We start from the raw sequence: 20701 nt of genomic DNA, 5'->3' as shown, positions 1-20701 counted from the left end.
CAAAACCTTGAATGTGAAGAGCAGGATTTTAAATTCGATCATGGATTTAACAGGGAGTCAATATAGAGAAGCCAAGACAGGAGAAATATGCTCTTTTTAGTCCCATGCAGTACACTGGCTGCAGCATTTTGGATCAACTGTAGGCTTTTCAAGCAGTTTTTAGGACAACCTGATAATAATCAATAACAATAATCCAGCCTAGAAGTAATGAATAGATTAACCAGTTTTTCAGCATCACTCAGAGACAGAATGTTTCTAATTTTAAGGATATTGCACAAAATGAAGCAAAGCAGTCCTGCATATTTGAGAAAATGACTCAAAGGTTCTGCAATGTGACTGGAGGCCAATCTAAAGTACATATCTGGTTAGACACCACGTTTCTAAGGGCCAAGTGCAATAACCCCAGTTTTATTCGACTTTAAAAGCAATAAATTAGAGGACATCCAGGTATCACTATTATTAATGGAGGCCGAGGAGTGGGTAAACATCTTACACACTGAGCAGAAAGGTAGATGAGGGACAGGTGAATAGTCCATCAGCTATGAGCTGTGAATATAATTAGCAGGTGATTATCCAATGCAAACTCTTTTTAAAGTATGTGAAGGTTGTAATATAAAATACAAGCTTTTACATAAAAAATTTATTAAAAAAAAAAAAAAAAGACTACACAAAACACCGCTGTGCATTGTAACAGAAACATGAAGCAGTACTTTACCGCAAAGAGAACTGGAACCAAGTCTGGTTACATGATTTTATATACATGATGTACAGTGACTAAGGAGAAGGTGCATGACATCCACTAATCAAAGGGTCCATAGGCACTAATAAACGCCAAACTGTCTGTGATATATTTACTAAGGTTTAGCATTTCAAAAGGTAAAAAAATACAAAATAAACAAAAAAAAAACCTGTTTGAATATCAGTCCATTTACTATTTTGACCAAAGTAATTATACAGAAGCCTCAAAGATACTACTTTGTATAGTTTCTTTCTTCTTTTTCAACATGTGCTACAAACTAACCTCTGTAAATGCACTCTTTTTACTACCTCACTCACGCTACCCAATCTTAAAAGTTTTCCATCTACTAGAGTTTGAAATGCTTATAAAATACACCATTAATACTAATATACTATCCATCCATCCATTCATCTTCTTCTACTTATCAGTGGCCGGGTCACAGGGGGCAGCGGCCTAAGCAGAGAAGACCAGACCTCTCTGTCCCCTGCCACCTCTTCCAGCTTGTCCGGGGGAACACCAAGGCGTTCCCAGGCCAGCCAAGAGATATAATCTCTCCAGCATGACTTGGATCTGCCCGCTTTTACATACTCCGCAGGTCTGGTAATACGATTACAAAATCTATCATTGACCTGCGGCCTAGCATGTCCTGGTGCCACGTGCGCTTATGGACACTTATGTTCAAACATGGTGTTCGTTATACCAAATTACGGTTTGCGCAGAAGTCCAACAACAAAACACTGTTTGGGTTCAGATCCAGGAGGCCATTCCTCTCAGTCACGCCACTCCAGGTCTCATTGCCATTGCATACATGAGCATTGAAGTCTCCCAGTAGGATAACAGAGTCCCCAGGCGGAGCACCCACCAGCACCCCACCAAGGGACCCCAAGAAGGCTGGGCTCCAAGAAGAGTGGCGCCCTGTCGTCATCACTTATGCGCCGAGTGGCACAAAAGCGCAGACGACAGTCAGGACCAAGTCCCCGACCCGAAGGCACAGGGAACAAACCCTCTTGTCCACTGGGAGAAACCCCCATGTACAGGCAGCAAGCCGAGGGGATACTAGGATACCCACTACAGCCCACCGCCAGGGGCAACTCCACACTGAGACAGAGTCCAGCCCCTCTCCAGGAGACTGGTTCCAGAGCCCAAGCTGTGGTGAGCCCAACTATATCTAGCCAGTACTTCTCAACTTCACGCATCAGTTCAGGCTCCTTCCCCACCAGAGAGGTGACATTCCATGTTCCAATTGCTAGTCTTGGTAGCCGGGGATTGGTTCACCAAGGCTTCCCCTCATGGCCGTGTGCAGCACACAATGCACGCAAACCCTACGGCACCTCCTGTGGGTAGTGGGCCTGCAGGAGGTGGGGCCATGTCCCTTTTTTGGGATGTGCCCGGCCAGGCCCCATGGACTAAGGCCCAGCCACCAGATGCTGGCCCCCTCCCCGGGCCTGGCTCCAGGGCGGGGGCCCCGGTAACGCAATCCTGGGCAGGGTGAACTACCCTTGGTGTTCTGTGTGCCATGGGAGACCCTACCATGGGTCAGAAGCCCCTGGACAACATAGCCCCTGGGATCCCTGGGACACCCAAACCCCCCCACGATATGGTAGCAAATCACGGAGGGCTAGAATAATGACTTACTAATACAAAGAAAAAAGAAAAAAAGAAAAAGAAAACAAATAAAATTTGTGTTTAGGACATTAACAAGAGGCAAAATTATGTTTTGTTGCTTTCAGCCTATTTTACATGTCCAAGGCTAAAGACTTATATGCATTTACACATATGACACAACAGTGGTAACTTCATGTGTGTTCATTTAAGCATTTTGATTTACTGAAATGAACACCATTTATTATTTACCTATAAATTACATACATAACCACACATACTCTATAATTAAAGCAAATGCAAAAAGAAAGAAATCTTCATTCTGTCAGTATTGTGGGATAACGCTTTGAGGACCCAAGCCAGCAACGTTATGTATACATGGTATGTATCACATAAAAAAACAAACAAACAAACAAACAAAAATGGTTACATTGTAATGTTGGTTCTCTGAATGAGAGGCTCCCTCTTCAGTCAGTTACATATTCCATAGGTATGAAGCAACTCTTTAAGACACCCAGAGATGAGGGAGTACTGGTCAGCTGGAAGAGTAAAAGGAGTGAAGGTATAGAAGATAGTCAGTGACCCCTGGCCACTTTGATTTACTGAAAATTGGTGCGTTCCAAAACTCTTGACCATTAGTCTAAGTTAGCTGTTTAAAACTACTCTTTCAAGAACTTTTCAAATAAAAGGAAGGTTGGAGATTCACCAGTTAGCTAGAACATCTATGGCTTTTTAAGTAATGGTCTAATTACTGCCACCTTAAAGGCCTGTGGTACATAGCCCATTAATAGAGATGGGTTGATCATTGGTAGGTCATCTTTAAGCTTCTTTGGCAGAATGGGGTCTAATAAACATGTTGATGCTTTGAAAGAAGTAATTACTGAAGTTAACTAACTAACGATCAACTGAAGAGAAAGAGTCTAGATAAGTATCAGAGGCAATGAAAGCAGTTGTATATAATGTAAATGGATAATTGATGGAACCCGTCTCCTAGATATTACACACACTGAACTGAACCAACCGTGTTGGGGAGTAACGGAATACATGTACCGCCGTTACGTATTTAAAATACAAAATACCCGTATACCACAGTTATTAGGTCATCCATGGCTGAGTAAATATAACCATCATATTGACTGGACTTTTCGAAAAACATTTAGCACTCTCGCTCCCACCACGCTATAGACCTGTTTCCTAGTGCTTCAATTCCTACAAGCTGTCTTCATAGATAACTCCAAAGACAAAATTCTCCCTCAGTTCAGCATTACTTTACCTTAAGATGGAAGCACAAATCTCTGAGGAGTTCATGGATGGCATGGTCTGCTATCCCTGACAAAACCAGAGGCATCCCGATAAGCCAGGGATGCTGGGAATCTCCTATAATGAGGAAGATACTGTCATGGTTCCCCAGTCTAGAGCCTTGCATTGGGACTGGGATCAGACCCAACGCACATTTTGCAGGAGCAGTTATAGGGTCACCACAGGTGGTAGCAGGCAGCTAAAAATAGATAGCAGGTCCCAAGATTGTTAGGAGGATGGAGAGTGCAACAGAAATTTAAGAGACCATAACTGCAACAACATTTTTGAAGTATAAAACTGGACAGGTTGGAGAGTATAGAACTAAAGAAAAGAGGAAAATTGGATATTTGGAAAGGTTTTTAAATCGCTATAAATCAAGAAGGCAAAGAGCTAGACATTGTGTATTTTGAGAAATGTGACAAAGTTCAGCCATGTGACGAGCTTGCTATCTTGGTGGGCAAAACTACTTCACCATGACCGCAAATAGAGGACAGTCGGTAGTACTGCAGGACTACAGTGTATTTTTTTTTCACCTGTCTCGAGGCAAGAGTACTTGGATCATCTATCCATGGAGGAAAAACAAAGATACGAAGGGAAAACATAAATTTTGTGGTCTTGTGATCCATATTCTGCCCCGATAGCTTTAATTAAATCCCTGAAAGTGGCAACATCCCTCCCAGAGCTCCTTGTTCAGTGACATCTACATGTATGTTGTAGAGAATCTGTCACCTTAAACTGCTGCCAGGATGAAAGCTAAAGTACCGACAGCTACTTGCATTTTCGATCTGAATGGGTAAATAATGCCACTATGTAGGAGGGAAAGAACAAGAAATCGTTCATCCGTATATAAAAAAAGATAAGCGCTACTTAACTAGCTTAAGCAAACTACCAAACGTAAATCTTACATTATGTTTGCCTGGACATTTACAGTTTAGGGCCAGGAAAGTTCTGGTAGTATTAATTTTTTTACATCAATGTTGTGCCATAACTGTAAGTTGACTAAGTATTTTTCTCATGTCTGTAGATCATTTCTACAGTTTAAATGAGCCACCACTGACAGTTGGGGTCTCTGCAGTGGTCTTCTGGCTTTGATTGGTGTGGAGAGATACTGTGTGGACTGGATAAACATGTTTGAACATGTACCTAAGTGTATCACATACATCTAGATGGAAGATTAGGTAACCACAGGATCAAGAATTTTCCAATGATTATCATGAGATGAAAGATCTGTTTCATCTTTTGTTCATTTTCCCTAATTTTTTTTTGGTAGAAACTGGAGCAAAAGTGCTGTGTAATTAGGGTAAGCACACAAAATGGGTTCAACTTTGATACTGGTTAAAAGCAGGAAGCAAGAAATGGTCATTTACCCTTCCAAATTAAAAGGCTATTTTTATTCAGAAGTCATTTACACACATGCAACATCCAAACTGCTGAGCTGAGCTGCCAGGGGACGAGGGTAAAATCAAAAGCCAAATTAGACAGGGAAAAAATGAGAGCGGAAATCCAAAATTGTTACTCCCCTAAGCCAACTGTAGACTGGAAACTCCGAATCTAACGTGCCGGAATGTGTGGTAGTACAACAAATCATTTCACTTGTCAAACATTTATCAACTCACCACTGAGAATAAGGACATATGATGATTATGATAATTCATAAAAGTTAAAGGTTAGTGTGGCTGACAAACACACCACAATACCCTGAAGCATCATACCAAGTAGCCACTCAGTCGGGTTGCTATGTGGCTCCAAAAGAAGACACATCTATTAAAAAAAAACAAAAAACAAAAAAAAAACACTACTGTGTGCATTCATGGTTCTGTTGCTATTTACCATGACAGATTACTACTATGTCATAGCAGCCTGTTTATTATTTTCTGTTTGTTAATGTCCACTTGTTTAGTAGATTCTATATTTAATTCATCTACTTCTACACACACTGGTAGATGAAGCTAATTTAAGGTCAATCTCTGATCACTGATTTGGGCAGTTCTTTTAAAGCATTTTTTCCAAATCACTTTAATTTCCGTTGTCATTAAAGTTGACAGTTGTGATTCTTTGTGTATTGTTCGCTCTCTTTATAAGAGAAAACTGCAAAAAAAAACCACCCAAAACATATTTAAGCGAATTAAATATTTTACTTTTTAAATCTGAAATATATTTATAATGGTATTTTGCTGTTGATATTAGTTAATTATTGCAGGTGAATAATTTGCTAGTTTTTAATCCATTTTAAAATGTATACTATACAATAAAGATGTGTGCAAAATGTGAAAAGGGGATGGAAACTTTTAGACAACTGTATATTGTAAGCACTTTTTGAGATTGTAGGACTAAATTCTAACTGGAAATCAAAGGTGGTGAAGTTCTTCTTTTGCACAAACTATATCCAGATGTGACTAACAGGGTCATTCACGCTTATCATCTACACATAAACATGTATGAAAAACTATGTTGCAGTCTCTCTCACATAATGTATCATGGACTGTCAGATGGTATCACTTGCCTGCAATGGAATTTCCCCTTTCTCTGATGCTATCTTTCCACCCTACAAGCCCATCATTGAAGCTTACACAAGAGTAACTCCATCCCCATGACTGAGTTAAAACAACAAAAGACAACTCGTTTGAAAAAAACAACAACAACAACTACAACAAAAAAACACCAAAGAGTTTTTTTTTAATTTATTTTACCATTTGGGTAATCAAATACAAGACAATACATGGCACTGGGAAGGTTGTGATGAGGACTGAGCCAAGTTATTTCCATTTCATTGGATCTTAGATAAGTAGGTGCATACCATTTTGGCTCTGTTTAAAAGCCAGAGTTAGCTGTGGAAAAGAGGCCGTTTTGATGCCCATGAAGCACTAGTATGTGCCAATTGTTTATCTTTCTCCAAACCAGTTATTAGTCATTCTTTCCTTTCCATCCAAATAGTTTGAGGGAAGAACAGTAAAGCAGAACTGAAAAGCAGCAGCAGAATTTCATTTAGTTGTGAACAAAAACTCTTCTCCTATTTTCTTTAAAACCCTTTGGCCCAGTCTCTGACCTATGATTTACTAAGCATCTGCTGGATGTTTTGGAAGAGCAGCAAGAAGAAGAAGCATCCTTTCTACAGACTCCTGACAGATAGTAAAGGTGACAACCACAGGATTTTTCGGCTAGAAAGGAGAATTCATGATTGATAATGATGTCCTTTTTATGCAATTTTGTGTTAGTTTTCCACCATCCAAAAAGTTCTTTTTTCCACCCCCTCTCTCCACAGAATATTTTCCCACAAGTCTGTGGGATCATCAAGATATTTATTTTAAGAAATGTGAGATAATCCTTTGGATTCTTTTTGATTAACAGTGGTTTTTGACTCAGGACTGTCCGATGGATCCCTTTTTACCCAGCCTCTTTCTTTCTTACTGTTGGGTCATGAACACTGACCTTAACACGGCCTAAATTTTAGTCATCAACTCATAATTATGCACCTCCATGTGTACATCCACATGCCTGCCCTTTTTTCTGTGATCGCACACATGTTTCCATGCAGAATTTACATTATAAAGGACTAACGCACCTCAAACAGAAAAATTCAAGCGGACATCAAAGTAGAATAATAGGAATAAGTTAAACATGGACAGCTATTGGGTTTCCAGTTGTCCATGTCAACAATAGAGTTTAATAGCTGAAGTAAGTTAACATTCTATATTTAATCAGGCTGACAACAAGACTTAGGTATAATAAAAGCTTACTAACAACAGTTACACCAAACCAACATCCTCCTAGCATCTTACATAAGGCCTCTGAACATCAAGAGAGTGAAGGTAAATGAGCAAAGAAAAAACATCATCATTAGACCTTTTCTCTTGTGTAAGCTTACTTTGACCATTTTGCAGTTAAGTGAAAGACTGTAAATATATAAAAATAACCTGTTTGTGTAGCAGTCGGAAAAGCCTCGCAACTGTTATTAGCATCCTCCATTAGCTCTGCCACAATATGCTGTGGTATCGTGAAGTAAAGACAGAGCATAGAACTGACTTTAAAGGATTGGACCACAAATTACTTCATTGTCAGCAATATCCCATTCAGCTTTTGGGGTCAGCAACCGGAACAATATTTGATCCAGTGTCCTATTCCTGCTTTTTTAATGGTGTGACATTGTGTCTTCTGTACTGTATAATATAGCATATATATATTTTAGTATTTTTCTTCTGCACTAAAGAAATGATAATGACTTTTGTATAAGCAGAGTTGTAAATATTAATATATAATAATCTTGTCAATAATTTCAGCTCCTCACTGCGTATGATTCTGGATACCGTAGCTCCTGTGAAAAAGAGAGCCTCAAATCACAAGTACTTGGCTCCCTGGTATAATTCTCAAACACGTACCTTAAAGCAGATAACTTGTAAGCTGGAGAGGAAATGGCATATGACCAATTTGGAAGATTATTTAGCCCGGAGAAATAATTTGCTGCTTTAAAAGAAAGCCCTCTGTAAAGCTAGAATATCTTAGTATTCATCATTGATTGAAGAAAATAAGAATGACCCTACGTTTCTCTTCAGCACTGTAGCCAGGCGGACAAGATGTCAGTGCACTGTTGAACCAACCATCCCTTTAACGTTAACTAGAAATGACTTCATGAACTTCTTCACAAATAAAATTTTAACCATTAGAGAATAAATTACTCATATTCATCTTACAGATGTAACAACCTAACATTCTACAGCTGCTTTCAGTACCATTGATATTCATTTAGTCTTTTTCTCCAATTGATCTTTGAGAGTTAACTTCAGTAACCACTTCCTGCAAACCATCAACGTGTCTTTTCGACCCCATTCCTACAAAACTGCTCAAAGAAGTCCTAACATTAATGCTTCAATCTTTAATAGTCAGCTATGTAGCACAGACCTTAGCGCTGGCAGTAGTTAAACCGTTACTTAAAAAGCCATCTCTAGACCCAGCTGCCTTAGATAATTATAGGCCAATCCCCAACCTTCTACTCACCTCAAAAATTCTTGAAAGAGTAGTTGTCAAACAGCTAACAGATCATCTGCAGAGGAATGGCTTATTTGAAGAGTTTCAGTCAGTTTCAGAGCTCATCACAGCACAGAAACAATTTTAGTGAAGGTTACAAATGATCTTCTTGTGGTCTGACAGTGGACTCATCTCTGTGCTTGTCCTGATAGACCTCAGTGCAGTGTTTGATACTGTTGACCATAATATCTTATTGGAATGATTAGATCACGCTGTAAGTATTACAGCTAGTGCGTTGCAGTGATTTGTATCAGATCTATCTAATAGACTCCAATTTGTTCATGTAAATGAAGAGTCCTCTTCAAACACTAAGGTTAATTAAGGACTTCCCTTAGGCAGTATCATCAGAAGGCATAGCATACATGTTCACACCCAACTTTATCCATCCATGAAGCCAGATAACACACTCAAATTAGTTAAACTGCTGGATGACCTCTGATTTTCTGCTTGTAAATTCAGATAAAATAGAGGTTATTGTACTCGGCCCTGAAAATCTTACAAATATGGTATCTAACCAGATTCTTACTCTGGATGGCATTACCTTGGCCTCCAGTAACGCTGTGAGGAATCTTGGAGTCATTTTTGACCAGGATATGTCCTTCAGTGCACATTTTAAGCAAATATGTAGGATTGCCGTCTTCCATTTATACAACATCTCTAAAATTAGAAATATCCTGTCTCAGAGTGATGCTGAAAAAAAACTAGCTCATGCATTTATTACTTCTAGGCTGGACTACTGTAATTCATTATTATCTGGATGTCCTAAAAACTCCCTGAAAAGCCTTCAGTAAATCCAAAATGCTGCAGCAAGAGTGCTGACATGGACTAGAAAGAGAAAGCATATTTCTCCTACATTTGCTTCCCTTCTTTGGCTCCATGTGAAATCCATAACTGAATTCAAAATCCTGCTCCTCACATACAAGGTCTTGAATAATTGGGCCCCATCTTATCTTAATGACCTTGTAGTACCATATCACCCTATTAGAGGACTTCACTCTCGCACTGGAGGCTTACTTGCTTCCTAGAGTATTTACAAGTAGAATGGGAGGGAGAGCCTTCAGTTTTCAGGCCCCTCTTCTGTGGAACCAGCTTCCAGTTTGGATTCAGGAGACAGACACTATCTCTACTTTAAAGATTAGAAAAAAGGACATTTTTAAGCCTAAAGCATATAGTTAGGGCTGGATCAGGTCACCCTGAATCCTCTCTTAGTTATGCTGCAATAGGTGTAAGCTGCTGGGGGATTCCCATGATGCATTGAGTATTTCTTCTTCGGTCTTTCTCACTCACTATGTGTTAATAGACCTCTCTGCATTGAATCATACTTGTTATTAATTTCTGGCTCTCTTCCACAGCATGTCTTTTGTCCTGTCTTCCTTCTCTCACTCCAACTGGTCGTGTCAGATGGCCGCCCCTCCCTGAGCCTGGTTCTGCTGGAGGTTTGTTTCTTCTTGTTAAGGAAGTTTTTCCTTCCCACTGTCACTAAAGTGCTTGCTCATTAGATGATGATTATTGTTTTGCTTTTTCCCCCCGCTGTATGTATTATTGTAGCATCTACTTTACAATATAAAGCACCTTGAGGCGACTGTTGTGATTTGGCGCTATTTAAATAAAATTGAATTCAATTTACCGAAGTCAATTGTAATCAAAATACTACAGTTCTGATAACCTTTGACTTCAACTGACAAGTTCATCAACTTAAAAACTTAAAGCAATGAGTTCCTTAATGTTTTTAGGTTCTGCTAACTTTACCTATCAGATTTTCAGTGGGACTCAAGCAAACAGAAACGGTTAGTTTGTTTGTTTTTAAACCAGGAGTAACATATTTCGGGTCATTGTCATGTTGGATGACAAAGCAACAACTCAAACCGAATTCTACTGTTTACTACTTGAGGTTTTATGTTTGTTTGATTGTTTTGCGGTATTTTGTTTTATGCTGCGTTTCAGTTTGGGGAATGTGTTGTTTCAGTTGTGTCCTTGCCCTTCTTTCTCCAAACATAAGCAGCGTCTCTATGGCCAAAGAACTCTAGATTTATCTCAGGTGACCAAAAGACGCTTTTATACATAATGTTTCTCCAGGTTGTCCTTAGCATACTTCAGTCTGGTTTAAAGGAGTCTCTTCTGCAGAAGTTGAGCTTTTCTTGGTTTCACTTTTTCAGGGGACTAATAATATTGACCCTGGTAATTTTTTGTATTTTTCTAAATAATTCTTTTATTGTGCAAAGAAAAATAATGTATGCTTTCTAAAGAAAACTAATATGTTCAGAAATGCTATGTTGAAAATCCCTTGCTCTGTTAAAAACTCACAAAAGAAAAAGAGTTACAAAGGTAGAGAAATATGCACCATAAAAAATAAGAACACATCCTGGGACACTTTAACAGGATAATTACGAACAGGCTCAACAACAGTGCCTGTGGCTCCAAATATCTTATAATGTAAACAGACATTGGCCAGGCAGATGCTGGACTTCAGCAAGACTGAAAACATCCGTAATCTCTTCCTGGAGACACAGACCTGACAATCCACATTTCACCCTCTCTTAATTAACAGACAGATTATGTAGCACATTTTAACAGCCGATCCAGCCAGGTAACCAAAGAATTGAGAAAACCTCCCAAATGCAATAAGGGAGTATAATCTATGATGTGTTGCTCTGCTGCAGACTAAGTGTGTATGTCTAAGGAAATCAAGCCAGACTAAGAAATACATGCTCTACCTTCAAGTCTCAGCACTCTATAGATATATTTATTTTCATAAAGAACTTTCTTGGGAGGAGGGGTGCTGGTGGAAAATCCACTGTACGCTAGAAAAATCTAAATGATCTATTAGTTAAAGGTTCCTCCAAAGCCCAAAGTAAGAAATCCATTTGCTTACAGCCTCTTCACCACCACCAGCCCCACTTCTTGCCAAAGGCCATCATATTGAACGTGACTGAAGACCCTCACCAACTTTAGTGGGGTGGTCCAAAAAAACATTTATCCATTTGCAAAAAACATGTCTTTGGTGCACAGCTGTTGTACATATTTAGCAGCACAGGTAAATGAAACTTTATATCATTGTAAGTTGGAGCCTTGAATCTTTGTGTAAAAGAAGATTTGTGTTGTCTGGATATTGAACTGGTAGCAGTTGGAATATGCCCATATTACAGAAATCATTATCATTATTACCCTTGACTTTATAAATGTGCTACTGGACAGAACATAACCTTTTAGCAGTATCCCAGCTGTCCCACTAAAGAAAACAGAGCACTAGACATGTATCCATGTATGCCACCAATGCAAACAGTGCCATTTCAATCCCTCCTTTGCATTTCTGACCAGTCTAGTCCAGCTGACCCCAAAGTATCTTCCTCTAGTTAATTGAAAAAACTGTATCCTCAAGAGTTGTAGCAGCAGGTATAACATCGCCTTGATGTGCTCCATTGTTTTATTGTATTTGTGTCCCGTGCAAATGACTTTATGGACTTTTGCCCGCATTGCTAATAACGACATTAGGTGGTACTCAACTGTAATATAAAACAACCAAATCAGAGTAGCGTTGAGTCGAGTCGAGTAGGGAATACTGGAAAAGGGCTATCTGTGAAACACATGAAGAGGACATTACCAGTTTTACTGGATCTCTAACAAAAAATATGAAATTCCATGAACACAAACTCATACCAGCTCTGACTGAGAACAACAATCCCTGGATCAAATTCATAGACTCCTACAGGAGGAAGCGGGGGGCTAAATTTGAGCCAATTAGCACAAGGGATTGGTGGAATTTTATTTTATTTTAATTTTTTATTAGTCCTGTATTTATCCAGGTAAAAAAACTGATTGAGATTAAAAATCTAGTTTCCAAGAGAGACTTGGCATCATGGCAGCAAAAGTCAAAGTGTGAAATAGCCTGAAATAAATGACTGGGTTTAAGGTGAGAGACAACCAGTGAGCAGCCTAGAGAGCAAATAAGCTAAACAATTTATTTTTAAAAAAAAAAAAATAAAATCTAACAGGATTAGTTCTGCCTCCTTCCAACCACACACCTCAACTGCATTCAGTGATTTTGACCTTTTCCCCTCAAAGTGCACAGATTGTACTGGAAGGCCAACACCAAAACTGGGGTTGTATACAAGAAGGGAAAGATCCTTCAACATGTGCACTATTGCAGATTTTTTTCACCAGTCTGTTGTAGTAAGTTCTGTAGTCTGCAAGAAGAGCAGCACAGAGGCTGACGTCACCAACAAACTGAAGAAAATTTATCAGAAAAGCTGTGCCTTGTGGTTTCTAACAAACTGGATACATTTGATGATGTGGTTGACGTCGCCGAATAAACTGTTTTTCCATCAAGTATAACGCCTAAATTATGCTTCAGCAGGAAATCTATGTCATAACCAGAAACCCCTTTAAACACCACCTTCCACGTACCCTGATGTGCACCTCCTGAGAAATGTAAGGACATGTCAGGTCAACGCAGCCTGCAATAACCGAATAGCACGGAAGGTTGCGGTGAGGGGTTTCCAATTACCTCGCAAGTTACGACGTAGATTTCCGCATAAGTCTAAACTGGGTTTAACTCTCTGAACAACTTACTGGACAGTCAGCAGGGCACTTCCCATAACAGGCTGATATAGCAATGGGGCTACAAGGACAGCTACAGGAAACTTTTCATACCTACTGCAATAACTCTGTACACTGAAGCACATCTGTTTGGCAGATAATCATCTGTTCTTTCAACCAAGCCTCAAGTGTGATTTCTCGTTTGTATACAAAAAGCTCCCTACTTTGGGAAACTTTCTTTTGCAGCCTTTTCATTGTTCCTGTTAAACTAGTCAGTATATTCCCTCTGATACAAAATGTCTTCCTTGTTTATACTCCACACATCAGCACTCAGACATATACAGATTGCTGAAGCAACACATTTTAGCATTAGGCCTCAACAGTCTGACCATTTCATACTGCTTTCACTACTACAAACATGTGTTTTCCTGATCCTCTGGTTCCACCTAGTCACTAGAGTAATGGGGAGATGTGAATATTATTCTTGCATGGTTCTGTATGTCTGAAATAATTAAAAAAACAAAACAAAAAAAAAAAAAAAAAAACCCCACACACACACACAACTAACATATGGACCGATACATCTTTTTTTTTTTAAATAATCAACCATCTTTATCCAGCTCTTAAAAGTCCTGTTGTATTATTCTGTCCAGAACAATGAATGATGTGTCCATCTATATTTAAGGATCTGACAATTCACTCACAAATAAAGATCTTTAAGCCTCTGAATCTGCTGTATTTCAGTAGAACAAAATGTTTTGTGGCTAGAATACATTTTTTAAACTGTCATTTGACATGATTTGTTACCAGGACAACAAAAGAAAGAGAGCTGTCCACTCCATTTCATCTAAAACTTGCATGTTTTCTAATCTTAATCAAGACGGTTTGGTACCTTGATAGCACCGAACAACTAGTAAAACACACTTTTGTGGAGATATTATAGGGCTGTTTTTTCTCCAACTGCCATGAAAATAGGGTAAATATTTACTGAGGATATTTAACAGATTGGTTATGATTGTTTGTAGTTTATTTGCTCACATCTCAGTTTCTTTTACGTGAGGTTGCTATCAATTAAATAATTTCTTATGAACATTCACTCCGAAAGTGGTATCCGTGATCATTGGCTGCAGGCTAAAAACATGTCCTTGAGGCCATAGTAGGTTTGAAATGAATTGGGTTTTGTAAGCGCTTACACAACCTAACTAAAATGATGGTTATGGGTGGTTCTATGCTTTCTGAAAGACTACAGAAGATGGCTAAATTAAAAATGTACAGAATGATTTTTAAATCATTCTGTAAGTTTTACAAAGCAAATTCAGACAGTTCTCAGATGCTGTTAGCCGATCCAACAAACACTGTTTCAAAGCACATTAAAGTCTTTACACCTTTTACTTTCACAAGCCTGTTATCAATGCATCTGTGGACTCCTCTTAGTCTCAGTAATTCCAAGCATGTCCCTTTTCAGCCTCCTGTGTTTAACTTTAGATAAACAGCCTGTTCATTTCATACAATCCCTGCTCTCTCCAAATATGAACTTGAGAGACATGAACTGTTAACATAGGATACATGTCTGACCACTTGTTATCCCATACTTGCAGTACAGATGCAAAAGGGAGGATATTTCAAGTCCTAAACTTTACACTCGATTTCCTTGTAATAAGGCTGTTTGACAAGGAGAGGGGTCAGAGGGCATCAGACTGACAAAATAATAATGCAACCCGTAGTGTTTCTGAGGATTTGGTATGGCTCGTCACCCTAAAATGCATCCAACTTAACTAGTTTTTTAGCCTGACATCAATTAAATATGCTCGTGGATGTATCTAGAAATGTAAAATTGAACTCTGCTCTGTGTATTGTCAGAGAGACTGAGATTCCCATAATGAAATAAAATATAGCAATTTTTCTTTTTCTTTTAAATTCTTCTTTGAAATCTGTTCAGTATCACATGCATTGTTCTTAGCACACATGAAATTCCTTAAGAATGTCAGAAAATATATCTTAGTATGGTTAAAGCAGGGATCCAACACATTGCAATGCCTCCATTTTAAAACTTTAAAAAGTCAAGTTAAAACAAGAACAGAGTAAGTCGAGGCTTATGTATGTACAAATGTATGAGTTTTAAAACTACTAAAAGGAAAAATGGAAAAAAGAACTCATTTTCCTTATCCCCACCCCACGAAAAAAGAGTAAATCCTTAATGTTCTCATCTATTTATTTATTTTTAAATCGGAGACCTCTGCACAGCTTCTTCATCCTAGTAGCCAGAGTTAAAAAGAAATGCCGCGACAACACCAAACAACAGAGAGCAGGAGGAGAATGTGCTAATCATTTAGCTCTCTGCACCCCACCCCCACCTTTTCCCTTAATACCAAATGGTAAGTCCTCAGAACGAAAGCTGAAAACAGGAAATCTGCAGAGCTCTCACCTCCCACAGGGGGAGTAAATTAATTAGCATGACTGACAAAGACGTGAGATCACCTCGAGCTATGCGTTCAATTAACATGACAACTACATAGTGGTCCTTTGAGTCCAACACAAGCACCCCTTTTTACGAAGACTAGGAGCTGCAAGAACACACGTCAACAAGCTGAAAGAGGACAAAGAGTGCTTAAGTGGTCACAGATACTTACGGGAGACCCCCCCCCCCTCCACCAATCCAACACACACACACACACACACACACACACACACCATTTAAAATCGTGAAACGTGTATACTTAAAAAATACAAATACACAACTACAAAATTCAACCAGCATAAAGGGCAAAGTTCAAAAGGATTAAAGGAGAGAATGTATAAAGAGATTTAGAGAAGAATCTTCGTTATATTTACTGTGTGTGTCCAAGTTTGGGTAAAGTAGGAAATTTAAGCGGTAGTAAGCCATCCGTGCTCTCTGCGAAAATATTGATATTCTCTTTAAACAACGGAAACTCCATTTCTAAACAGATCTCTTAACTCGGACTGCAAAAGCGGTCAACAAAATCTATTGTGTGTGGAGGAGTGGAAACAACGTGGAAACATCACAAACTGTTTTTCAAGCCAGAGCCTAAATGTGTAGGACAAAATCTTTACCGACTGGCCGGTCTTTATGTTGTGTAGCCCATCACTTCTCACCTTAATCCAAATTCTTTTGGAGTCTGAAAGAAACTCACCTTCACATTTCAGACTGGGCGACAACACAAGTATCCAGAGCAAACTCCTTAGGAAGGTGACCATGGCGTACGTTTTCACTAAGGAAACTTTACAACAAGACTGATAACTTTATTTTTCCCACTGTTTGAGCCGATGCTCTTCTTTTGACTTCTCGTTTTCTGTCCACAGTCGTAGGTGGAGAGAAAGCTTACTTTCCAAATCGTCAGACACGAAGGTGGAGGACAGATGCTGGTTCGGAGAGGGAATCAGGCGGTCGTTCATCCCATTTACAGTCCACAAGAGAGACGGGCTGAGCGGCTGCCTCTGAGCTGCTAGTCCTGCGTTGGCCTCTGTCCTCGCGTTGAAATGCGAGCAGTGACGCGCGCATGAAGTGCAATATGGCAAACCACGTTTTAGGAAGAGTGCACCATCTAGAGACAGAACCCAAGAATCCTAACAACCAGACTGCCAGATCTACAAACCTTATCCTGTTAATAGCCTATTTACAAATAAAAACATTAACACGAGGAATCTAGAGTCTGCAGAGCTCATTTTGGGAAAGCAAATATATTAGACAGCGTAGCGTTCAGACCACACCTTTGCTTGTTACAACTGCTGGACAGAACAGGTTAAAAAAAAATCTGGTAAGTATTTCATGGTTCTATCATTTTGCATTATTTTAACTCTATTTTATAGTTTGGCATCTGAGTTATTAGTAGTAGTTTCTTGGTCAAGTCACAGTTATTGTCACTGTAGTTCCTGACTTCTCCTTTAGGTCATTAGGTCTCACTTCTGTTCTTTGTTCTTGTCATTTCTAATATTCATATTTGTGGATTTTCTTTGTTTCAGTTGTCAGGTTCTGTTTATTTCCTTGTGTCATCCTGCCTCCCCTTTGCCTTGTGAAGTCTCAATCACATTTTTTGTTATTTTTGTCTCATGTGTTTCATGTTTAGCTTTGGTTCCTCGGTTTTGTCTTTCTTAACTGTTACCAGCTGTTTTTCCACTGGCTTCCTGACCACTTGTTATCCCATACTTGTATGTATGGTCTCACGTTCCCTTTGTTTTTTGTTATGTCCTCCCTCATGTTGTGAACTCCATGCATCTGTATTGATTCCACACATCTCAGTAGTGATGGCAGAGATAGAACATTATTTTGAAACATTTTAAACACATCACTTATTACATATGGTGACCAAATAAATGTGATTAAAAAACATTGCACTCAATAAACTGTAATGTTTTTGTGTGTCTTGTGTCTTTTTGTCTCTAACCTTTGTGTTGGTTTGTAGTATTATTTCTATGGATGGATATTTTATTTGAACCAGTCAGTATTTGTATGGGGCTCTTCTATACATTTGAGTATTTTTATTAAGAAAGACAACTGTTCAACAGTACTCAAGCTGAGAAGGTTTCATGTCTTGCTCTCTCCTGTTTTGGAGAATATTCTTTCACAGGGGGACTGATGTGGCTGGAGTAGAAAGCTATGTCTTGACCAGGTGGAATAGATGAGAGAATATGGTGGCATGCTGGGTTCAGTAATCTAGAGGGTTATCTCCTCTTGGTAGATATGAGGCTGAGGGATAGCGCTGAACCTCAACAGAAGCATCAGCAGTAAGACTCTGTTTTTGGTTGGTTTCATCTACCCTGCGGTCAAAAACGCCCCACAGCCTCTCTTGATGATGTTCACTTGCCTCTTGTACTGTAGTGGCTGATTTTGATGGTACACAAGCACTTGTTTGCGCTTGAGAAGTTGACTGTTTCTAGGTCAGCACTGTTGAAAGGAGTCAAAGTTTGTTTTCAGGGAGGACAAGGCTGCTGCAGCTCGTTCACAGGCGCTGAAACCTATTTAATGTGCTGTTCCATCTAGTCTCAACTTCCTGTAGGAGTTTCATCACAGGTTTTCCCATTTGCTCCTGAATGTCTAATAGCTTCTGCTTAGCAGTGGTACTAGATGCAATATATCAGTTCAAGGGTTTCTTAAATGGATCTTTTCACAAACAAATTCAGTGTGTGAGCAAAATAAGGCATGTGTCACACTTGTAAAAGTTGTGCACAGGCTATCATGTTGAGCACATCATCAGTAAATTAACATGTAACCTCGTTCTGTATCCCCCCCCCCCCCCCCCGAATGCAGAAGAACAACTTTGGCTTCCATCAAATGCTCAGTGGTGTGCATCACCGAATATGTTAATTGAGGTCCACATATACTTTACCAGCCAAACAATTTAGAACACCCCAATTTTTCAAGCAGGGGTGACGTGGTAGTGCAAGTGGCCCCTGGGCCTCAAGTTTGAGACCCCTGATGTAGAGGAAGTGGCTGATGATTGTGCCAGTAGTCAGTATCTGTAGCCAGTCTTGTCAGGGATGTCACTTACGCTCAGGCCTATGCAGAACAGCAGTGGGGACTGAGCATCTCCTGGGTAAATCTAACACTTGTGCTATTGTGCTAACTAGTGTTTTTCACCACATCCCCACTGATTTCCTGATGAAGGCTCTTAAGGGCTTGTTGATCTTATACAGTTCTAGGCACTCCAGAGTTCATGTGTGAGTCACAGACTTTCTTGTAAGCAATCCAAGAAATGTTTTGCCCCTCTGTTTTTTCTGTTAATTCCTTTTTGTGCCCCGCTCATGTGTTGAGTCATATGCCTATTCATCTTAGCCGCTATGATGTCTGAAAGAGCTCCTACTGAGTCAGGTTATTGGCTGGTATGTAACTAACTGCACTCCATGGTTAGCTTCTTTAGATAGGTGTGAATCATATCAGGGCTTAGTGCTGACCAACTCTTCATGCTTCAGACCCTTTCTTGGATGTCTGGCATTGTTCAGAGAGGTTGCTGTTATGATCTGCTCTAAGATCTGCAAGCCACTGAACATTAATGTTATGGATTGCATCCTTCTGTCATATGCTTTTCCAGTATTGCTCTGTCACAAGCCTTGGTCAGGCTGCTGTTCTCATATTGTTCAGCGTCACCACGTTGGATGTAGGTCAATGATGATCTGGGGATGCATCCCCCCCCCCCCCATGTAGTAAATGGTAAATGGACTAGTTCTTATGTAAAGCTTTTCTACTCTATCTGAGAACTTAAAGCGCTTTACACAACTTGCCTCACTCACCCATTCACACCCATTCACACAAGCAGTTTTTTCTATGCTTTGTCTAAGTGCTTTCTATCTAACATTCACATGCATTCATACTCTGATGGATGCATCAGAGAGACTTGGGATTAGTATCTGGCCCAAGGATTTTTGGCATGCAGACTGGAGCACACGGGGATGAAATCACCAACCTTTTGGTTAGTTGGTGAACTACAGCCACCTCAGGATTATGGCAGGAATATGCAGGCAGTCCCTGGAGTATGAAGGAATTGATATCATGCATGATATCAGATAGTTAATCCAACAGCTAATATAATAGCTAATCCATGAGCTAACTGGAAAAGGAAAAGAGAGTAGAATTTTAAATGTCAGAAATAAATCTTTGATTTTTGAAAAAATTTACTATATTTCTCTTTTTTAAATTGTGTTTGGAAAAACAATTTTGAACACCTGTTTTTTTTTTATTTGGAATTCAAAAATGGTTTTTGAATTGAGGTTTTTATTGAGAGTTATTTACTGGTATTGGGCTCTGAATAGCCACTTGAAGTGTTCACTTCACAGGAGTACTTTACTCCCTGGTATAACTCACAAACTCACGCCTTAAAGCAGCAGAGGTGGCAAAACATTGACAGACATTCCGTATTTAAGTAGAGGTACAGATACTTTTGTCAAAAAAATACTCTGGTAAAAGTTGATTCAATTACTTTAGTTAAGTAAAAATTCAAACACCAGGCTCTGAAATTTACTCTAAGTAAGAAAGTAAAGTAAGAAAGTAAAAAATAGTTCTTTTAAGGATGTTTCTACCAGCAATTTTTGCGAAAAGCTAACTCAACCTTGTGCTATATAAATACAATGAAAGTGTGGCGGGCTGTGCTTTGTGGCTCAGCTGCAGGGAAGGGGTGGAGCAGCGGGTTAAGGGTGTGGTGTCAGGGGGAGGCCGAACCACATAGCTGTCCTCCATCACCGGGTTATGCCTATTTCAGTGACTGAATCTACGCATCATCAGCTTAAATTCAAATGAATCTCTGCTATCCATTATATAACCCAGAAACACCGCATCCATAGTACACTAGTATAACACACTGTTCTTTACTTTAAATTGCAGTTACATCACAAAACTGAAAGCTAACCTGTTTATACTGCATTAAACTGCAGAGTATTTTCATGCAACCCTTCAATAACAAACAGTTTGTTATATATTAGTGTGTGTGCTGTCTCTAGTAGATACACTGTGCAACAAACTTCACACAATATGATATTTGCTGATATTTGTTG

At 39.3% G+C, this 20701-nt stretch overlaps 1 protein-coding gene and 1 long non-coding RNA gene across 3 annotated transcripts in view; both read right to left on the bottom strand.

The window, feature by feature from the left end:
• The window catches only part of ror2 (receptor tyrosine kinase-like orphan receptor 2), a 38310-nt gene extending 21304 nt beyond the window's left edge, over window positions 1-17006 (bottom strand). The window contains exon 1 of the mRNA XM_082541136.1: window positions 16351-17006. Coding sequence (XP_082397262.1) covers window positions 16351-16414 — 64 coding nt within the window. The 5' untranslated portion in view covers window positions 16415-17006. The remainder of the gene's footprint in view (window positions 1-16350) is intronic.
• Window positions 1-20701, bottom strand: part of LOC309711596 — a 224505-nt gene that overhangs the window by 95360 nt on the left and 108444 nt on the right. The window lies entirely within an intron of this gene.

This window comes from Aulonocara stuartgranti (genome assembly GCF_965226115.1).
Source record: "Aulonocara stuartgranti genome assembly, chromosome: 7".
Lineage (NCBI taxonomy): Eukaryota > Metazoa > Chordata > Actinopteri > Cichliformes > Cichlidae > Aulonocara > Aulonocara stuartgranti.
Note: the sequence above shows the minus strand (reverse complement) of the source record. Positions and strands in the feature narration are given on the sequence as shown.